This window comes from Urtica dioica, chromosome 4 (genome assembly GCF_054948205.1).
Source record: "Urtica dioica subsp. dioica isolate 48M chromosome 4, U.dioica_male_clone48M_v1_H2, whole genome shotgun sequence".
Classification (NCBI taxonomy): Eukaryota; Viridiplantae; Streptophyta; class Magnoliopsida; order Rosales; family Urticaceae; genus Urtica; species Urtica dioica.
The window spans coordinates 9728376-9749442 of record NC_142759.1 but is presented as its reverse complement, the minus strand read 5'-3'; the positions used below and the strand labels follow the sequence as shown (position 1 = coordinate 9749442).

The 21067-nt window shown below is 37.4% G+C and overlaps 2 protein-coding genes across 3 annotated transcripts; one reads left to right on the top strand and one right to left on the bottom strand.

Annotated features, from left to right (window-relative positions):
* Positions 1–2016: 2016 nt before the first annotated feature.
* On the top strand, positions 2017–4447 carry PPA1 (pyrophosphorylase 1). Of its 2 annotated transcripts, none has more exons than XM_089611782.1 (9): positions 2017–2184; positions 2588–2717; positions 2804–2832; positions 3007–3072; positions 3206–3313; positions 3391–3456; positions 3616–3736; positions 3885–3966; positions 4069–4447. In XM_089611782.1, the coding sequence occupies exons 2-9, from the start codon at positions 2591–2593 to the stop codon at positions 4109–4111; spliced, it is 642 nt and encodes a 213-aa protein (XP_089467908.1). In that variant the 5' UTR covers positions 2017–2184; positions 2588–2590; the 3' UTR covers positions 4112–4447. The 2 variants fall into 2 exon arrangements, with proteins under 2 accessions (XP_089467908.1, XP_089467909.1); XM_089611783.1 differs by having other exon boundaries at positions 2031–2184; positions 2574–2717.
* A 1782-nt stretch (positions 4448–6229) lies between these two features.
* Positions 6230–15095, bottom strand: DCL1 (dicer-like 1). The gene is made up of 20 exons (XM_089611232.1): positions 13910–15095; positions 13701–13814; positions 13221–13431; positions 12725–13119; positions 12405–12633; positions 11968–12140; positions 11742–11864; positions 11469–11629; positions 11109–11342; positions 10876–11026; positions 10432–10614; positions 9969–10127; positions 9801–9896; positions 9100–9719; positions 8902–9002; positions 8616–8806; positions 7455–8378; positions 7183–7347; positions 6726–7096; positions 6230–6626 (listed from the first exon to the last, which is right to left on the bottom strand). The coding sequence occupies exons 1-20, from the start codon at positions 14753–14755 to the stop codon at positions 6449–6451; spliced, it is 5625 nt and encodes a 1874-aa protein (XP_089467358.1). The 5' UTR covers positions 14756–15095; the 3' UTR covers positions 6230–6448.
* Positions 15096–21067: the final 5972 nt, after the last annotated feature.

Sequence of the window (21067 nt, the reverse complement as noted above, 5' to 3'; positions counted from 1 at the left end):
CTTGTATTAAAATAAAAGCAAATTAATCACTAAATATTGTTAATAAATATTATATTTTCCTATGCTTTTTTTTAAATAGAATACTCATCTGTATATTAGTAAAGTTTGATCGATAGAGAACTGAGATCAATATTCTAAATAACTGTGAAATACTTGTGGACATACAAGTCAATATTTTAGTAAAACCAGTGATCGGTGGTATCACTATAGTCTATACGTATCGATATTTTAATGGGTGCTCTCAACTAACTTATGTTGAAATATGAAAAAATTTACGACTCGTTTAAAAATAAAATAATTAAAAAAACTAACAAACAAGCATATATGTTGCACCGAAGGTCAAAAAAACCCCTCATGATATATATTATTAGTGGAACCCCTTGTACTTTTTTTAGATATAGAACCCCCCCTATATATTTTTTTCCAAAAAAAAAAAAAAAAAACCCCTTATATATATTCTAAAAGTGAAAAATTAACAAGCATATTCTTCGTTATTGCTTACTTGAGAACCCCAAACACTGGAAAATCGGGATATTCGTTGTTGCTTACATTATACGAAGGGTATATATGGAATATAACCAATTAGCGTAGTGGCATACCATTTTACTTTATTGTCTCCTTCTACTAATAATACAATTAATTATTAATAAGCATTTTGGAATGAATTAATATTTTTTTTTCTTTCTCATCAGTCTATATCACAAATTCACAATCTCAAGATATCATATAACTTATATAACTTATAAAGCACGATTTTCCCACTTAAATCTAAAAGTATGGGTCTATGTTCGGTGCCAAAGAATAAAAAAAAAATACGCAACTAAAATTGCAAATTACATACTTCTTTTTCCTTTTGGGACAATAACACCCCTGACCTAACCAACGTCTTAATGATAGAATTTAAACCCCAAATCCAATTTAAAACTAGAAAACGAATCACACAAAATACAAAAAAATAAAGACATATAGAATCACTTTCAATACGAAAGTTACGTCCACTCTTGTCAGTGCATATTTTCAGTGATATCCAAATCACGGAGAAAATATATTTACAATCTTTCTTGCGCTCTACAACCAATATCTAGAAAAATTAGGACATACAGACAGACCTAAAATTTCCAAAATACTCTCGGCTGATAACTCTTACAATTTAATCCGCGAATCACCGTAGTAAGATCTTCAGTGGTCATAGTCGATCAATTAGGCTCTACACATCAACATTAATGACGTTCACATTTTCTCTTACAAAAAGACGACATATTTATACTTTCGAAAATCATAGTCAAAATTATAACAAACCCATCGTCGTGAACCATTTTTGACCATCATTGCATAATCACCACAACCAGCTAGTCACAACTTGCCATCGTTGTCATCGTTGTCGTTTTATCGAAAAAAATTTCTTTTCAAAATTAGAAGTCAAGGCTCCAAATAATTTTTTTTTTATGTATTTTTATTCTTAGTTTATGAATTTTTTTTCATTACTTTTTGGGTGTAAACTGCATATTATCAATTTTGATTAATGAAAAAAAAAGATTTATCATTTATATGGGCAATAATCATTTTAGTTTTTGTTTATTAGTTTATGATCTATTTTTATTGTTCCCAACATATTTTTTTTTCTTAAATAAAATAGAGATTTGAATTAATAATAATAAAAAGAAATTGAAATAAATAATAGAGGGTATTAATTTAAGTCACATATGACATCCACGTCATAAAATTGTTAACAGAGTTAGTAAAGAGAACACAAATACGAGTTCAGAGTAATTTTTGATGAAAATCCGAGTTGAGGGTGCACTTCGTTAATCGAGTAATAGTTTATGGGATTCTTGTAAATTATCCTTAATAATAATCAAAATTCTCGTATGACGCGTGGGCGTGGTTTAGGAAGAAGCTACCTTCTTTCTCTAGGAAATAATATTTCTATCATTATTTGACCAATACAAAGTGTACAAACCTCTCTCTCTCTTCTCTCTCCTCTCTCTCTCTCTACCAACTTGTCTAAAAATACCATTTTAGCCAAAGAACGGACGTTAGAGGTCAATACTCTCTGCTTTCTCTCTCTTCCGAGATTACTATAAAAACACCACCTCGGCCCATGAAGGACGTGAAGTTTAAGGCATTTCTCTCATTTCAAGTCTGAGCCACCTTTCCCTCTGCGAATCTCTCGGAAATCTTAAGGTACGTTTTTTTTCTTCTTTTTTCTTGGTACTCCCGATTTTCCTTTAGTTTGATGAACATCGAGACTAGTTTTCCCTTTCAAATCTCGTGCTTGTCTCTGCTGCTTTGCCTATACGCACTCATAGATTCCAAATCTCGTTCATTACGATGCTCTATTTTTATTATTCATTGGAATTTTGAGATTAGTTCCCAAAAGACCCATCTGGGTCATCATTTTGAGATTACCATAACCAAAATCCATATTTTTGTTGCTTATTTTAAGGCGTAAAGAAAAAGTTTAATGAAAGAATAAACCCAGAAATTCCCAATTTAATGCACTAGATCTCTGATCTTCTGTTTGCCACGTTTTGTCACAAGTTGTTGGGTCATGATTCAAATACACCTGATAGATTGTTGTCTGTAGAAAATGAGCGAGGAAGCGAATCATGAGCAGCCCAGGCCACAGCGCCAAGTCCCTCGTTTGAACGAGAGGATTCTTTCGTCTTTGTCCCGCCGATCCGTTGCTGCGCATCCTTGGCACGACCTCGAGATCGGTACTTCACAAACCTCTCTGTTCCTTCCAATACATACACAGTTACATATAGGATCACGAAACTAACCATGTTGGGCCTCTGTGCAGGACCTCAAGCTCCGCTGATCTTCAACTGTGTATGATCACGAAACTCTGCATTTTGATACTGTTTGTTCGGTGTTAGTTTTTATTGCTTTGGGTTTCAATGCGATGGCCAAGGAGCTATGCTAAACATTGTATTAGTTTTCACTTTGATTAGTGAACTAGGGCACATATCTTTTGTTGAAATATCTTCTGGTATTGGGATACAGGTGGTTGAGATTTCCAAGGGAAGCAAGGTCAAGTATGAACTCGACAAGAAAACAGGACTGATTAAGGTTAGCGAAAAGGACTTGACATGTTTCTGTTGAAATTTTTTAATGATGCCACTTGAACAAAGTGGTTTTTTTTTTTAATTTTTTTTTATCTACTTGTTGAGATTGTTTCTTATCGTTGGACGCAATTTCCCAGGTCGATCGGATTTTATACTCGTCGGTCGTCTATCCACACAACTACGGCTTCATTCCTCGCACATTGTGTGAAGACAACGATCCCCTCGATGTTCTGGTCCTCATGCAGGTTATTTTTTTTCCCAAATTATTGAACCAATTGAGACAATTCAAAGCAATACTCACCCGATTTCATGCCTTGTGTAGGAGCCGATTCTTCCCGGTTGTTTTCTGCGAGCCAAGGCTATTGGCCTAATGCCCATGATTGACCAGGTAACCTTATAGCTCGGTAACAATTTGAATCTCTTTTGGGAACTACTCTGTATGTGTGTATATATATATATATATATATATATATATATATATATATATATATATATATATATAAATATATATATATAAATATATATATTAATTTTTTAAATTTATCAGGGAGAGAAAGATGACAAGATCATCGCTGTCTGCGCCGATGATCCAGAATACAAGCACTACAACGACATCTCAGAGCTCGCCCCTCATCGCCTCACTGAGATCCGCCGTTTCTTTGAAGACTGTATCCTTACTTGAAATTAACAAATATATATAAAATAATAAAAAAAATTAAAATTAAAAATTAAAAATCAAAGAATTCAGACCCGTGAGCTCTTATTTTTATTCAACATTCGTGTGAGAGTTTTGGATCCTTAACCGAATTGTTGCAGACAAGAAAAATGAGAACAAGGAAGTCGCTGTGAACGAGTTTCTTCCCTCGAAAACTGCCCTCGATGCCATCCAGTACTCGATGTGAGCCATAATCCCCTATTTATCAAGAAATAATCTCGCTACGTAAGAAGGAATAAAAAACATTTTTGGTTGATGTGTTGTGTGACAATGCTGTGTTTACAGGGACCTGTATGGAGAGTACATTATGCACACCCTAAGGCGATAGAGATCCAATTTTCCACAAGTTATTTGGCTGATCAAACATGATTTCAAAAGAGATAAAAAGAAGTTTGATTTCTTAGTGTTTTTTGTTTTACATTTGCATTTTGGTTAATAAGTAATTGGTGTTCTTTTTTAGCAAGAAAGAAACAATTGCTAATGAATGTTTTGTCGATGTTCCGAATATTATGTTCTTGAGAGGTCCACTGTTTCTTTTGATGCAATTCCTCGAGAATGAGGGGTCGATCTTCAAAGATGATCACTTTTCTTGGACCAGCAATTGATCTTAGTTTCTTCTCTTATTTATTTAAAATATTATAAATATCAGAAGACCACATATGCAGATGAGTTTATTCAATAAACGGTTTTAAAGTTGTCAATTCAAATGTTTGAAGTCATATTAGTCTGCGAGTAATTATTTCATGAAATTAGAAATATGAAGTTAGATTTGTCAGAGTGAAAATGAGTTGTGTTAATGGGGTTTCAACACCAAGTCTTAAGATTCAATTTAAAAAAAAAATAAAAAAAAAAAGGACAGGCCTTGGGACAAAGTTATTACAAGAGCCCAAAAGATTTGACAAGCAAAAACAGGGGTTCAAATTTCAAAGAAATAACGAGAATAAATTAGTCTACGAGCTTGTTTAGCGAAATCAATATAATAACACTACAAGTTTGCTAACGAAATACTTAAGTTGACCAGACTGGGTAAATAACTTTTTTTTGAAATCATAGATGTCAAGTTGTTTATATAAAGTTAAAGTTGTTTGTACTAAATGGAATGGATTCTGGGCGGTTTTAAACTGATAAATTTACGTCGCTGTTCAAACTATTTGAATTGATTAAAATGTCCAAATCTAAACTTTAGAAGTGTAAGTTGACTTAACCTATAACATCTAAATATGTTGATGATTCTCATTAGTTAATATAAACATAATTGATATTATGTCTGGTAAGTAATTAAAAAACCATTCATAAAATTAAATATACTAATAATTAAATATATATGTAATCTGCTAGGTTTTTTTCTCTCTCTAGAAACGAAAAGTTTTTTTCTCTCTGAACCAGATCTAGATCCAGATCTAAGTCTTCCTTTCTTCCTCCGGAGCTGTTGCTACTGGCAGTGGATCTCAGCCACTCGCCGTCCAGCGTGCGGCTCCGGGAGAGGATAGACATGGACTTTGACGAACGTGTGACGTGGTCTTTGCGATCGGAAAACCCGAGAAGACGATTTAGCGAGGTGTCTCCGGCGACTAGGGTCTTGCGGAATGTGGCGGTGGTGCGACGTACAACGTCGGCGACGACGGTGTTGCGGCTTGCAGTATCGACGACGGTGTTGCGGCGTGGAGTGATTGTGCGGCGTGCAACGTCTTCGGTGGTGGCGTGGCGGGGTCCTCTACAGGTGGTGCGAAGGTGTGTGTTTCTGTCGTCGGTGGTACGGAGTGAGTCGTCAGAGCCGGTGGTGCTTTGCAGGGTTCCGTCTTCGGAGGTGCAGAGCAGGTCTTCGGTTCCGTTCCCGGAGGGGTCACTGCCTAAAGTGTCTCCACCGTCAATGATCCAGCGTCGGTCTTTGTTAAAGATGGCGGGGGCTTGGCGATGGTCACCGAAAATGGCAGTGTGGGGGTTTTCTCGCTTGTTCGATTGTCTCTCGCTTTCCGCGAGCAAACACGTGATACCAAAGTTGATTTCCAATTGTATTTCTGTTTTTTTAAGTTTACTGTTTTTTAAGACTTTGTTTGGTTTCAGTAATATGTATGTTTTGTTTTATTGGAGACGGAATAGCCGTCCTTCACCATCCCAGTGTGGATCTCCTGTTAGATTCGTGTCTATGCATGTTGAAGAGTCATCTTCTTCATGGTCATCGGACAACGGTTGTTCGGATCTTTCCATCAACCATTGTGGGTTTATCGAAAGAACCAAATGTGTGCTCAATTTTGAATGTGCTCTTTATTCTTCCTTTTGTTGGAAGTATGCACAATATGAGCGAACACATATACTTAATGTTAGATTCATTCCGATCCAAGTCTGTCGTGTCTAAGATGTTATTCGTCTGTATCGATGAGTATTCTACCCGTTTTTTAATGAAAGCTGTGTGCAATTCTCAAAAAAAAAAAAATACTAATAATTAAACGATCCTAAAGATAGATACATTATTTGAATAAATATTAATATTTTATAACCCGTCTATATTAACTTTGATTCTATTTATTTTGTTGGGGGTAGTAGTACTACTACTAGTGAGTACCCCAACAAAATTCAGTCACTTACTGTCCTAATAATATAGTTTATAAGAAGAGACCCATTGTGAGTTGAGTAAACTAAATAATATTGTTGACCATAAGCTTTATCAAGAGTACAAGTTGTTCAAAAGGTCTAAGAGAAGCACCGCGGCCGAGTCCTTGGCCTTCTTGACGCTGGGCATAGGCTCGCCCACACAGTCATCGGTCCATCCTTTGTCTGCCGTATTCACTCTCACCGCGTAAGTAAACCTCTTCGCATGTGCCGGCCCACCCTCGTTCACACACCTGCCAATCGATCCCATCAACCAAATACAATATTTATATATACGCGCGCACACACACACACAGCGTATTACTTGGCTGGCTCAAATACGAGACGATTACCTGTAGGATGGCATAGGCCAGTTCTTGTGCAGGCATATATCGTTCAGTGTCTGGCGTGTGAACGTGTGGTTCCCGTTCCTCTTCTTTCCGTTCTCCTCGTCTTTCTCCTTCGCTCTCTCGGTCTCCTTGTCCCTTAGGGCGGCGAGGGCGTTCCTGGCCGCTAGTTTCTGAGCCATCTTTTTCTGCGGGTTCTGAGCGATTCCTAATTGGACTCCGTCGATCAAGACTTCGACCGTCGCCACGTTTCCGTTTCGGGTCGCTTTGTATTCCAACCCCTCGGCTTGTTGCTGGCATCTCTCTTGCAGCTCGCGCACGGGATGCATTGGGAGCGTCTCTGGTGTGACCATTGGGTGGAATAGAGGCTTGAAGACCTGACGAGCAAAAACAAAACAAACTCGCATATGTAAATTCATCTCTAAGAAAACTGGGGCGGACAATTGGGTCCTGAGAAACTGACCTCCCACACAGTTGCGGTATCACGTCCACTATCGAGAAAGATTGCGCCGGCGATGGATTCGACGATGTCGCCGAGAACTTTAGGCGCTTTGCAATCTCCTAAACCAAATGAGTTAAACCCTGGTTTCAATAGCTCGACTTGAGCCTCCTTCACAAAATCTCGAATCTGTTTTAGGTAAACGAGAGAAACTTGTCATCGATGATTTTTAAAACATAACTAGAATTGAAGAAACTGACTGGTTCGGTTTGCAATCACGAGGGGAATAAAGATACCTGCTTTTCAAGGGCACTAGATCCGTGGCGAAGGTGTACGTGGAGGTTATTTCTTACAGCTACACGAGCAAAATTTTCATTATTCACAGCAGCGGCTCGGAGGTCAGTCAATCGGCCAGGTGGGAGATTCGTGTACGTGAAGAACAAGTGTTTTGTGATGAGATGATCCAATACCGCATCACCAACGAATTCCAAGCGCTGATAGCACGAAACTCCAGAAGATGGCCGGGAAGCATGAGTGATGGCTTCTATCAACAGAACGCGGTCTTTGAATTTGATGTTCAGAGCCCCCTCTAAAGAGTCAAAGTCAACGCTCCTAAGCACACTCTCGGGGACGTTTTCAAGCCTCCTTGTGCACTCGGTCTCGTCGCAATCAAACTCTATATCGATCCCGATCCATCTCATCAGGTGATTAGCGGCTTTCTTTCCCCCTTCTACGTAGTAGACCCCAATGAGGGCTTCCACAACATCTGCAAGTGTTTTGCTAGAGAGGACTCTATAAGAACTAGAGTCGCCCTCGAGCTCCCCATCTTCCATTTGATCATCGTTTTCATATCCGTTTTCTTTTCCCTCTAGATTCTCGGGGACTGTTCTTCCTTCTTGATCAAACAAGGATGATGAGTCCTCTTCGTCTTTGGTATCCTCGTCAAAGACAGGCAACACTCCCGGAGCCGCCCATCGGGACGGCGTAAAGCTATCCGCTTGGATGTACGACTGAAGCCCTTTGGTGAGGGCAAACTGGTATAAAACTATGTTACTCACCATTAGTTGCCTCATCCTAGTAAGCTGTCCCTCGTGTTTTTGAGGATATTTGAGAAACAGAAACCGACTGACAACCCATTTCAGGTATGCGTCCCCGAGAAGCTCAGCTCTCTCGTAACAAAATGTCTCCTGGCACGAAGCAGCAGTCAAGGCTTCCAAGATCTGTGCATAAAAACAAAAAGGTTATGGTAGAAGATAGACTGCTAGGTTTTTTTTATTTTGTAACCGTGATGTTCATGTAAGACTCGACTAAAATCCACAAGGCCCCAATTTGTTGGGTCCAGGGGGAATCAAACCAGGGACTGTCAAGGTCCCAAGAATTGCCCTTACCAGTAGACCAACCTTTTGGGGTTGGAAAAAAAAAAGAAAAAATAAATAAAAGCAAGACAATTGGTGTACCTTTGAACAAGGGACGGGATAATTAATGACGTGCTTAAGTTGAACAGCTAACAGCATGCTTTCAACACGCCTCATGATCGAGGGAAATCTCTGAGCACTACGAACAAGTGAACCAGGCAGTGGGTGTACCAAACACAGCTCAGGAGGCAGGAAAACATAATATGTTTTGTCCACACTCTCACCGTACTCACCTACCAAACAAAAAAGGACATTCCATTTGCTCATGTAATTGCCAAGCATGGGTACCAAATCAGAAGAGAGAAAGAAAGAGGAAAAAAAAAAATACCTTCGGGATTTTCAAACCTAGGAGACAGAAGATTCTTACAATGGGAAACACCCCGTCCTCTTATTAGAGGTTGTTTCTTGTACACCAACTCAACTCCGTATCTTCACCAATTTCAAAGGCGAGAAATTTCAACAAGTGGACAAAAAAAAAGGAACATTGAAAAAAGCTAAGAAAAAAAAAGGATGGATGTCTACATACTTTCGGCAGTAGTAATCTGCGTACGATTTGTACTCCAGAGGGCCGAGATAGCCCTCCTTTCTTGGGAAAGAGTTCTCTGCAGTCATACCGTCGCATATCGAAACCACGTAAAACCTCTTCCCCGAGTGAGCAGCCGTTATTATTCTCCCCACCAATTCTTCTGCACTGGTGGAACCATCGGCCATTACTAGTCTGTGTTTGGGCACGTCTGACGTTTCAAGCGGACCCCGATCAGGAACCAGTCCAACGGCTTTCACAACATCGAATTGGGCAACCGCTCCTCTGATGCCGTACGTGGGATGGGACTTCTGCCCGAAAGCCATTCCGTGGCGTCGTTTCAAAAAGCCATACTCTCTTCTATCACCGCCCAACGTGCGCTCGTTTGTGCCAAGGTAAACATCTGGCCGAGCCCTATGAAGCGGGTTGGACCAAGCATCTGTGTTGATGATTTTCTCAACCAGATCCCAGTCGATTTCTTCAATCGGATCTACGCGTTTATCGCCAACCACAGGGATGAACAAATATGCCTTTGCAGGGTCCCAAGGAGTGGTTGAAGGTTCAACATCCACGTCCAGCACAAAGCTCATCAATCTTACGTGAAAACTCTTGAGGGACTCCAACTGCACATAACAGCAACTACGTCTTGAGAATCAACAGCTTAAATTAGTTCAGAGAGTAGTATCAGTGGGATACAGATATACCTGATTCTGACTTATATCTATCGGACCCCTGAAGACAAGGGAGGCCTTTGTAGTCATGGTCCTAGCGATAAATAGATCCATCGACATCGATAACACCTATTTACGATAAAAATAGTAAAATTAGATATAAATACTACTCAAGATGAGTAATTAGATGCAAATAAATACCTCTGCATCCAGCTCATTGCCAAATAGAACTGAAAACTCTGAAACCCGAGTCAAGAACGGATCTTTAGAAGAGCCTATGTTTACACACTTTACATCGTACATATATAAATGCAAGTTGCGTTTGTCACAAACATCCCTTCCAGATAAGATCCATTCACCCTGAAACAGTACAGAAAATAAGCAATCCATATTGCATTGTGATTTATCATAGCGGCTTGGCATAATAAATACCAAAAGAAACAATATTTTTATAACTAATCATAGAAGTAGTGACAACCGGATTCATTGAAGTCCCATAAATCGTCCATGGAAATCAAGGAAGTCGGGCCAATTTTCTCGAGGAAAGCGAGTATGGCAACAGAACACTTCACCATTTCTCCTATCCTAGTCCTAGACAAGCTATAGCTCCCTTGTACTAAAGTCAAACGACTAAGTTTCTTAAAAAGAAGCAGAAGTAACTTGCCTTGAGAACATCAGCTACTCCTTCAGGATAAAACTCTCTATGCCTAGCAGTCCCAGAAAGCTGATCTTCTTCCTTATTTTCGTCCGATTTCTCTTTATCTTCTCCACTTCCCTTGTCAGGCAACAGCATATCGGTAAACGCTCCCATCTCATGGAGCTTCTGACACGCAGCCAAACATACAGCCTGAAGAAGCACAAAGGCAACATAAATAAATAACTCCAGTCTATGAATCTAGTGAAATCATAATGTAGCCTCGATCGTCTGATTTAGAGTAGAGAAATTTTTAAAGAATTTTTTTTTCCAGATGCTATATGGGATTGGGCCAACTCTTTTGTCAAGAGTCTCTAACCTGCTTTGGAAGCAGCTTATTTACCCTTTCTTTTACCAATTATTAATCGTACAGTGGTCTCTTCTTCAAAAGAAAAAAAAATGAAAACACCATGCCTGTTGTGCAAGACGTATGGAATTGCATACGGGACCCTCGAGCGTCTCAAATGGGGCATTGCAAGGAAGTTGAAGCTTGCATGAATATTCAGTTGAGCCTCCTGGTTTCTCATGTGTCACCATAACAAACTCCGGACGAAGTAGAGAATACCTGGCACACCGACAGATTTTTTTGTTACATGTTCTTAAGGAACCTGATAGAACGAAAATGACGTGAAATTTCAAAGAAGCACCTGTCACTGGGCAGCTGAGAGCAGTAAAAATGAACGAGCCCGACGGCAGAATTTAAACTCACAACAGCACCGGTCGACTCAACCTGGTACATCGTACCTGGCTTCGTATCTGTTGAAATTAACCTCGAAGTATCCTTAAGATGACTCAGGTCGGTTCTCTCAACTGCTTCTCTCCGTAGGGTTTCCTCACTGAGCCTGGCATTCCTTAAGAATGCTTCATGTGATAGATTCCCCCTGGAACGAATTACAGTAAAAGAGGGGATTAGATTTCAAGGATTATTCTTAGGGAAGATCACAAAATTGACAAAAACAATTGCAGTTTTGTTCTCCAAAATAAGAGACTGAGTGTGAACAAACTACCTCTCTACCATTAAGATATAATCTGACCCAGGCTTTCTAGCACGACCCCTAGATTGAATATAAGCCAGTACCGTCTTCGCAAGATCAAAGCGTAGAACTACATTACATTGCCGTATATCAAGACCTTCCTCGGCCACACTAGTGGCAACCAACAATGTAATCTGTGCAAGAACACTTTCAGGTAAAAGAGGCAACTTTTCCACAGATGATTATTCAGTTGATAACAATGATGATTCATAAATAAATCAAGTCTAGGACAGATTCTGAACATACGCGACCATCGCGGAATTTGGCAATTGTGTCCTGCATTTGAGATGTTCGCATCTCCTGACTATTGTTATGACCGATCAAGCTGGCACACTTAACGAAACCGAGTGATGGAAGCTCCGCAAAAACCTGCACGCTTGATAAAGCACAACAACCTATAGTGATTAACTGAAACAAAACTTAATAATGAAAATTTCAAGCGACATAATATGAAGTGTCAACACATACAAACCTTCGGAAGAACCAAAGCAGACACAACACGCTCGACAAAGATGATTGCACGGAAATCCTCCGTGTGCTGGTACGAAAGAAGAATCTTAACCAGAGATTGCACTTTTGGTGTCACTTTTCCATCAGCTACAGCAGCGCCTATAGTCTCATCCACATGTTCTCCCCCAGAAACCGCTGGACCGTACAAAGATGGCAATTTAGAAGGAATTTTGGTTACGAGTTTTGACTACTACTCATGAACTCAACTCAAACAAAGAACATAAATACACTACTATTCTGTGGAACAAATAATTCAATCCTACTTTTGAAAATCACCATTTTATAACAGTTTCAAACAAGCATAAGCCACAGTTCTAGTCTAATGGTTGTTATATATAGAAAGAAGAAAAAAAAAATCATTTTACTGATACAGTTGCAAACAGTCACCGAGATGATTACCATGACTGTCAGGAAGCTCTCCCTCCTCAATCTCATTCTGGTCAGTGTTTAAGAAAGGAATTTCCTCAACCGAGTCAATGCCGTTTTCTTTGTCAGAGACCGCTCCTTCTGACAGCTGGCATTGAAGCAAAGAGACGATCTTGCTGAGGTACGAAGCTTGAAACTTAACATCAAGCTGGTAGTTGGCCCTCTCGTCACTTTGCAAAGCTGCTAAGAAAGAATGTGCGACCTGTGGTAGAAACGGACTTGACAAAATAATTACATGGAGCAATACATCTATATTACGAGTTTTAACTATATGTCAGAACCGCCATTATTACCTTGTAAGCGCACCACTGACCAAGTTCACCGAGGGCATAGTTGACAGCCCTCAACTTTTGGACTAAATTTACAGCACCGTCGCTCTCTGTTCTTTCAGAAACGCCGTAAACTTGGCGCAGCTCATCTTTGGCCCCGGCATCTCTGGCTCCCATGAACTGCCATTTACTTCTTCTAGAGCTTGATTTCGCGGCCTCTTCGACTTCCACTTCTATCCGTTTTATCTGCTCGTGTAGGGACCACAAGGTGGCGGCTTTGTCGTACTCCACCACTCTTTCGGAGGGCATAGGGACGTACTTTTCAAGCTCTTTGCGGTCTTTAATTGTACAAACTGTGGAATCTAACTTGCTTTCAAGATTACGGATCTTGATTGCACAATCTACCTGACTGGATACACCTGAATTAAAAAAAAAAATTAAAAAACAGAAGATTACGTAATACGATGTGATCAAGATGTTGCCAAGAAAAGCAAAAAGATTGTGAAGGAAACAATACTACCTTTTAAGTTAACAGGAGAAGCGGTCATTCCAAAAACAGACGGTCTCTTCTCCTTTGATGTTGTATGATAAAACTCAGACATTACCAAAGAATACGGATGTTTCTTCACAGCATGATGACACTCGTCCAGAATCAAAAGATTTATTGCTTCCATTTTTATGATACTGTGCCTCAGAATGTTCAAGAGAATTTGGGCTGTCATTACGAGAACCTGCCAGATAGAATGTCGGACAAGAAAAATACAAATTAAGCAACAATAACAACATTTATGCTGTCCGAATCTACATTTTCCAGTCTCAACTCTCTAAACATCAGAGCGTATTAAACCAATCTTGAAATCTCCAACCTCCACCAAACATAGGGCAAAATTTCAGATATTAAAAAGAACTGAATACTGCCAGAGGAAACTTGAAAGGACAAAACATAAAAAAGGATGTAGCATTATATCAAAAAGGGACAAACAGAAACATTAAAGACCACCTGTTTCGATTCGAACTCCCGTTGCCATCTTCGAGCATCCCAGAAATCTTGACCCATCTCGCTACAGTAATGACCCACCTGGTAACCAGTTCTCTCTCGAATAGCCTCGGCTTGCTGAGAAACCAAACAGCGAAAAAAAAACACCAAATAAAAAAGGCTCAACACGCACTCATCCATAACCAAAAACATTCCAGGTCTTGAACTCTCACCTGATAAACAAGAGGAACCTTGGGGACGAGAAAAACGGAGAGCAACTTCTTGCCCTGCTTCTGCAAATCGTCGTTAAGGCTCTTGATCAGTAGAACGGCGATGAGAGTCTTCCCCGCCCCAGTCTCGAGGAATGCGATCGTGTTCTTCTGCTTGGCCTGCTCAAGAACATCCAGCTGGTATTGCCGGACTTTTTCCTCCGGCGGCCCCGCCGCCCTCTCTTTCGCCTCCTCGGCCTTGTTGCCCTCTTGTTTCCCATCGAAATCCCGTCCTCCTCTCTCGCTCCCGGTCCCACCTCTCGGGTCTCTGGCCTCGTACGCCCCGTGGCGGAACACCATCTCGCTCGACCCCGCCTTGTCCCGCTCCCAATACCCATTGGGCTCGCGGTCCCTCCGGAATGTTCCGTTCCCGGAACGGTGGTCTTTCCTCCGAACGCAGTCCCTGAATCTCCGATCACCCTCGTCCCAGTCCCGGCCCCTCTTCCGGGGCCCGCCGATCCTCTCTCTGCCCTGGTACGGCTGCCTCCGATCCCCCACCCGAGGCCTCTTCGCCGGCGCCGGACCCGAGCAATGGGCCGGCCCGGCCCGCGCCGGAGCCGGACCGTTGCTCGCCTCCGCGCCGGAAACGCCGGCCGGGCGAGGAAGACCGTCGCCGCTCTTGAAGCTGTCGAGAATGTGGTCGATCCCGCCGAAGAAGTCGCCGGCGGCGGCGAGGCCTCCTTCGTCGTCGTGGCCGCCGCCGAGCTCGACGAGGTCGCCGATGTCCTCGCACGCGTCCAGCCAGTACGAGGACACCCTGACCTCGTCCACCGCCGGCGATCGCAGAGAAGCCCTAGAAACACCTTCCATTCTCTACTCTAAAAAATACGAAGAATAAATAAATAAACAATTTATAATTGTATATAGAAAGAAAAGAAAAAAGTTGTATTCTTTAATATTTCAAAGAATTTTCTGGTAGAAACTTAGAGCTTTGCGAAAGTGGAAAGTGTAGAGCTTTTGAAGAAGAGGAAACTGGACTAAAACCCTAAAATCTGGTTGGTCGGTTTGGTGAGACTGAGATTAGATTCCACGGTCTATCGAAGGCGTTATTTAATATGATTGAAAGAAAAATTATATTCTTTGATCTTCGACGACCGGGAAGTTCTCAGCTCACAACATCAAGACAAGCGTCCAGCCTCGTCTCTTCTTGTCTTTCAGATTCTTTGGGTTTTGTTTTCATTTTATATGAAATAAAAATGCCTTTTTTGTGCTTTCCTCCTTTTCTTTAATTCTATTTTTATGGGGTTTTTTTTATCAAATTTTTATGTTATAGTCAACTAAGCTAAAGTGAACTAAATTCTATATGGGAAAATGTTATGTCACGTGTATAATCGTGATTTATTCCATCAATTTTCAAAAATATCATACATCTATTTTTAATTTAATATAAATAACACATATCTCTTTTTAAAATATATTATATTCTAAATATCACTATTTTGTTTGTTTTACAAAAAATTATTTTTGAACTCCTCAAAATACCATTTATAAAATAACTCGTGATTTTCTATTTTATATATCAAAAAATTAAATCAATTTTTTTTATAAAGAGAGATTTTGATTTTTTTTTTGTTAACAAAATAGTAAATAAATATTTATTTTATTAATGACATTTTAAGGAGCTATTTTTTTATGTAAAAAATAAACGAAAAAATTGATATTTACGATATAACATATTTTTATGGGAGGTATGTGTCAATTATATTTTTGAAAATTGGGGAATAAATCATGCATTTCGATTAAATACTGTGAATATTGTTGATATTTTTCCAATTCTATAAATAAGCTAAAGTGGACTAAATTTGTCCTCTATAATAGAATAGAATAGAACGAAAATTGAAAACTTTATAAAATAACCGTTATTTTAAAATATATCAAAATTGTTGTTTTAAAATAGTATATATGTATATATATATATATATATATCATGTTTGACAAAATTTATTTATTCATGAACTTATTTGGATTTGTGACCGATCTCTTAAATTTTTTAAAATTTTCTATCTTTGTCTTGTATTTATACTTTTCCCTTTAGCATTCGTTTTCTTGTTGTTGTGTTTTCTCTCTTATAGCATCTTCAACTCGCACTATTTTTATGTGAGAAGTGGTGTTTATAGTGTGTGTTTTGCTCCAATCCACATTACTTTTTGCACCAAAATAGTGGTGTAAAAAATGGTATGATGAATAGTGTATCACTAAATTTGATGTTACACTATTCATTCACACCATTTTGGTGCAACAAAATTTTTAATTTTTAATTCATCTCCAAACAAATATTAATTTATAGTTTTAACCCTATTTAAATCATTTATAAAAACATTTTGCTTATCAATAATAATACAAAAGAGTAAATAAGATAACATTAATAAAATACATAGAATTAATTAAGGGCGTTGTAGATTTATAGTCAAAACTAAACTATAAAATTGGGATGTAACCAACGTTTGCAAACTTTTAGAAAAATAGCCAATGGCAATTATATTTGACTTAAATATCCTTATATTATAATTAACAAAAAAAATGTAAATAATTTAAAATTTCGACGATTAATGACAATTAATGTACTAATGGTGAACTCCGGTGGAAATCTACAGTAGTAGACATGATTTTTCATCCAACACAATGAGTCTATTTTTGAAGCTCTTCTCGCTACGAATCCGTAGGATTTAGAATCACTCAATTTCGAGTTCATATGAGGAAGATATGGGTTTTTTAAATTTTGATGCCAAAAAAAAAAATTGTATGAGAGAGAAAGTGACAAATCAGTGTAGCAAAAAAAACGATTGGAATGACAAAATAGGAAATTTGGCTGGCTTATTCAAGTGTCACCTCATATGTTGGGTTATTTTTCAAAAAGTTTTCAAACGTTATCTCAAACGTGATGTTTGGAATGGGCTAATAATTTACAAATTTCATTAATTAAATGGTCAAACGGCTATATAGCCAAATAGAACTTAAACTTTTGCAAAATAGCCATAGTTTGTCAATTATAAGCAAACTAGCCAAAGTAAGATTAATTTAGGTTAGATTAAATTTAATCCCAACGAATTATAAAGACATAATGTAAGGTTTATGACGGCTGGATTAAAATTAATCGAGGCAGAATTAAATTTAATGACAATCTGGAAATCGAGGATCTGAAGCAGAACCGAAACATCTCCTTCTTCGGCGACACGATTATTGTGTCCTCGACGCTCGCGATGTTCCCGATCGCTCCGACGGCGGCGGCGAAACCGGATCGCTGCGGGAGAAGACTCGACGGTCTTAGGGCGCCTTCTTCGAAGACGATTCTCCGAACAACGTCGTCACCGGAGGCGGCGATGACGGAGACGGCGAGGGCGGCGAGATCGCGGAGGGAGTGGTGGTCGAGGAGGACGAAGCCGATTCCGCCGATGAGGACGAAGTCGATTCCCCCGGCGGCGAGAGTGAAGCCGGTTCCGTCGATGAGGACGAAGCCAATTCAATCATCTGGTTAAAGTTTTTGAGAGATGGCTATTTTACCAAACAAATGAAACTATGGCTATTTCGCAAAAGCAATAGTTTGGAATTGGCTAGTTCATATCATTTTTCCTTAATTAAACACGATACATATTATACTAATAAAATATAATCTTAATAAAAATTAAACTTACCAAACACGACATAATAGAAAGAAAAAAAAATACAAGTGCATGCATAATCAAATAAAAATACAAATTACTTGAAAAAACTATTATTTAGTAGTATGAAATACATATTAAACTTACGTATGAAATATAATGTTGATGTAATCTTTATTCTATAACTATTACCCCTTTGCTTTTTTAGGGTGATTTTTTATATATTAATTTTATAGTATTTAGTATTAACATAGTATTTAGTATTACTATAAATTAATTTGATATTATTGATATAGAAAAATAATATACTATTTAATAAGATTATTATTTACATAACAAATTAATAGTGTGACGACCCGACTTTTCGGACCGTCTTACTTATCTTATTTTTAAACTTTAGAAAATTCTTTAGAAAACTTGGTGGAATTTTTTTTTTTAAAACACATCAAATCAAGGCGGACTAAAATTTTAAAGATCTTAAAAAGAAACAAAAGCATTTAAGAAAAATATGAAGATTGCATATTGAACACTTCCTGAGAAGTACTTAACCAAAATTGAAAATACGAATTTGAAACTAAATATAACGGCAAAAAAATACTAAAACATAATCCATATTCTAAGTCTTAACTAAAATAGATAACTCTTTGAAACTTCGAAGTAAATGAAAATAAAAACCTTTAAAAATTATTTCTTAAAAACTCGTAGCGGAAGACTTATTTCCTAATAACGAAAACAAAACTTTAAACTTTATTTCTTAATAACTTGTAGCGGAAGACTTAATTCGTGAATGGAAACCATGACCCAACCCTCTCGCTATCGACGCCGCTTGTCCGCCCTGTTCAGTTCCCTGCAAGTTGTTTACCTACAACACAGACGTATATTTTTTTTCGAAGAGATGAGCTTATGCTCAGCGAGAAAAATATAAAGCTCACAAAAAAAAGAGTAATCCAATGCATGAACCGGTTATTAGTATTTTAAAACTAATTCGTGACTTGATCTTTCTTTTCTTGATTCTATCAACTTTTAGTTCGGGGTGCCCCTAGGGTAGTCGTACCTATTTCAGTGCGCACTTTAGAGACGAAGATATGGGGTTGCAAGGTCCCACACTTCGCTCCATCTAATAAACATATTAGGGCCTCGGCCCGAGAAATTTCTCCATTTGGGCCCGTAAGTCGGCTCGAGAAATTCTCCTTAAGACCTCCGTAGCTCGAGGCGGTACGACTCCCTTGCTTATCTTTATCTTTTCACTTTTTTTATTTTCGTTACATGCACGAATGACGTATGACATAAAATATACATGATAACATGACTAGAAAAAGAACATGATATAAGCATTCTAATTTATAACATATCATACCATCACATAGCATAACATCCCATATCATATCATAAACTCAGCATATCATAACACATTGTTCATAATTTATCATACCATACCATATCATATCATATCATTACATATCATACTATACCATATCATATCATAAACTCCGCATACATAACATATCATTCATAATTTATCATATCATACAATACCACACATATGTAAACAATCACATAATAACAATATAAAAATATTATTAACTCATTCAGATCATATACTTATCGTATTTTATTTTGAACTAATCTGTGTTGCAGTGAGATTATTCTCACCTGGATATCGGAGGTTACGATCGTACATCGTCGAAGGAATTGGACGCTCAAAACGACTCGGAACCTAATTGAGATAAAATGCTACCGGGGATCAGCTAATGGAATGATTCAAGACATATTTTAGATTTCTGGAAATTTTCCGAACGAGATACGACGTGAAATTACGAAAACACCCTTCGCTATTAGGGTTTCGGGGAAAAACTAAAACTCTGGTGAAACTATTGTGAAAATTCCAGTAACTATAAAATGTGATTTTGAGAAGTTTTGTTAAGGCACCACGGCTAAAAGAAAATCAGAACTATTTATTAATAATAAAACAAATATAACATCTTACTTTAAAAACTTGTGAAAAACTGGTCTGCGGATCGATTGTATATGATTTTTAAAATAAAAACCGTTCATCTAAAAATTTCATAATTTTAAACACGTTTTTCAAAAACATCTTGAATATTCGTACATAAATATCTCATATTAAAATAATATTCGTAGCTACATAAAATATGACGTTTTACAAAATACACGAAAATTCTTTCAAACTAGAAATATTTTGACTAAAATTGCTCAGCCAAAATTCCACTAAATAGAATGAAACATTTTGATCATTTTGTTCTGATAAAAACACTGCCAAACCCTCATCGAAGTATTAATAAGAAATAAACAATATAATGTGACCACGCGAGGATTTTATATAAAAAAAAAAAGTACAAGCTCTGTATAAAATAAAATAAAATCCAAGAGAACGAATTTTAAACTCTTCACCCAATAACATATAAAAAAAATTTGGGATTAATCGGAGATGATTTACTATTTTAAAACATGGCGAAAAAAAAAACAAGCAGTGCAAATTTCAAATTCTAGATCACGACTTCTTTTGTAAAATTTCATTCCAATCTGAAAATTTGTCATACAACTAAGAAATTAAAGTAGTAGATGCCTTACATGGCGAAGTCAAACATACTATAATTACCTCTTAATCAGAGATGTATACTATCTTTTATTTTTTTTGTTAAAAACTACCCGATCAAGGAAATCCGAGTTTAAGAACATCAGCCGATTTTGTAAAATTTATTGCGAACAAAAAAAAAAAAAACTAATCATAGGGTTATGAATGTTTACCAACATCTAAGACATAATCATGAATAGCGGATTGAAATTTCAACCTAAACTGAAATGTATAGCTATTTTTTTAAAATTTGGGTAAGCATACCTGGGGATGTGTGGCAAATCGTGAGAGAGAAAAGAGAGGCTTGTTTTCTAGGGCATTTTTTTTAAAAGACGAGAGAGGCTTGGAGATTAACTGAGTGAGGAAGTGCGAATTATTATATATATATATATATATATATATATATATATATATATATATATATTGAGAATATATTTATTATCCCGTAACTTGAAAATTTCTTGAAAATTAGAAATTTTCAACAATATTGCTAGATTAACACGCAGATGTTACGGCTTTCTTTTTAAAGAAGATTTACTTTATGATCTCTAATTACGTACAATATTATATACACAATATACCTTCTCGGAAGAAAGCCGCTAATTCTTCTCTGTATATTTCTTACTATATATATATATATATATATATATATATATATATATATATATATATATATATATATATATATATTCATCACTTAACAAAAAGTCTAAAAACTAGTCATAAATATAATTTTGAAGAAAGTATATCGGCACAAAAAACGTAACACACCTAACAGAATACATATGTATACGTTATATATATATATATATATATATATATATATATATATATATATATATATATATATATATATATAAACATCAATAGACATATGTATATCATTTATTTTGATAACTAATTAACCGTAACAGTGGAGACAACTAT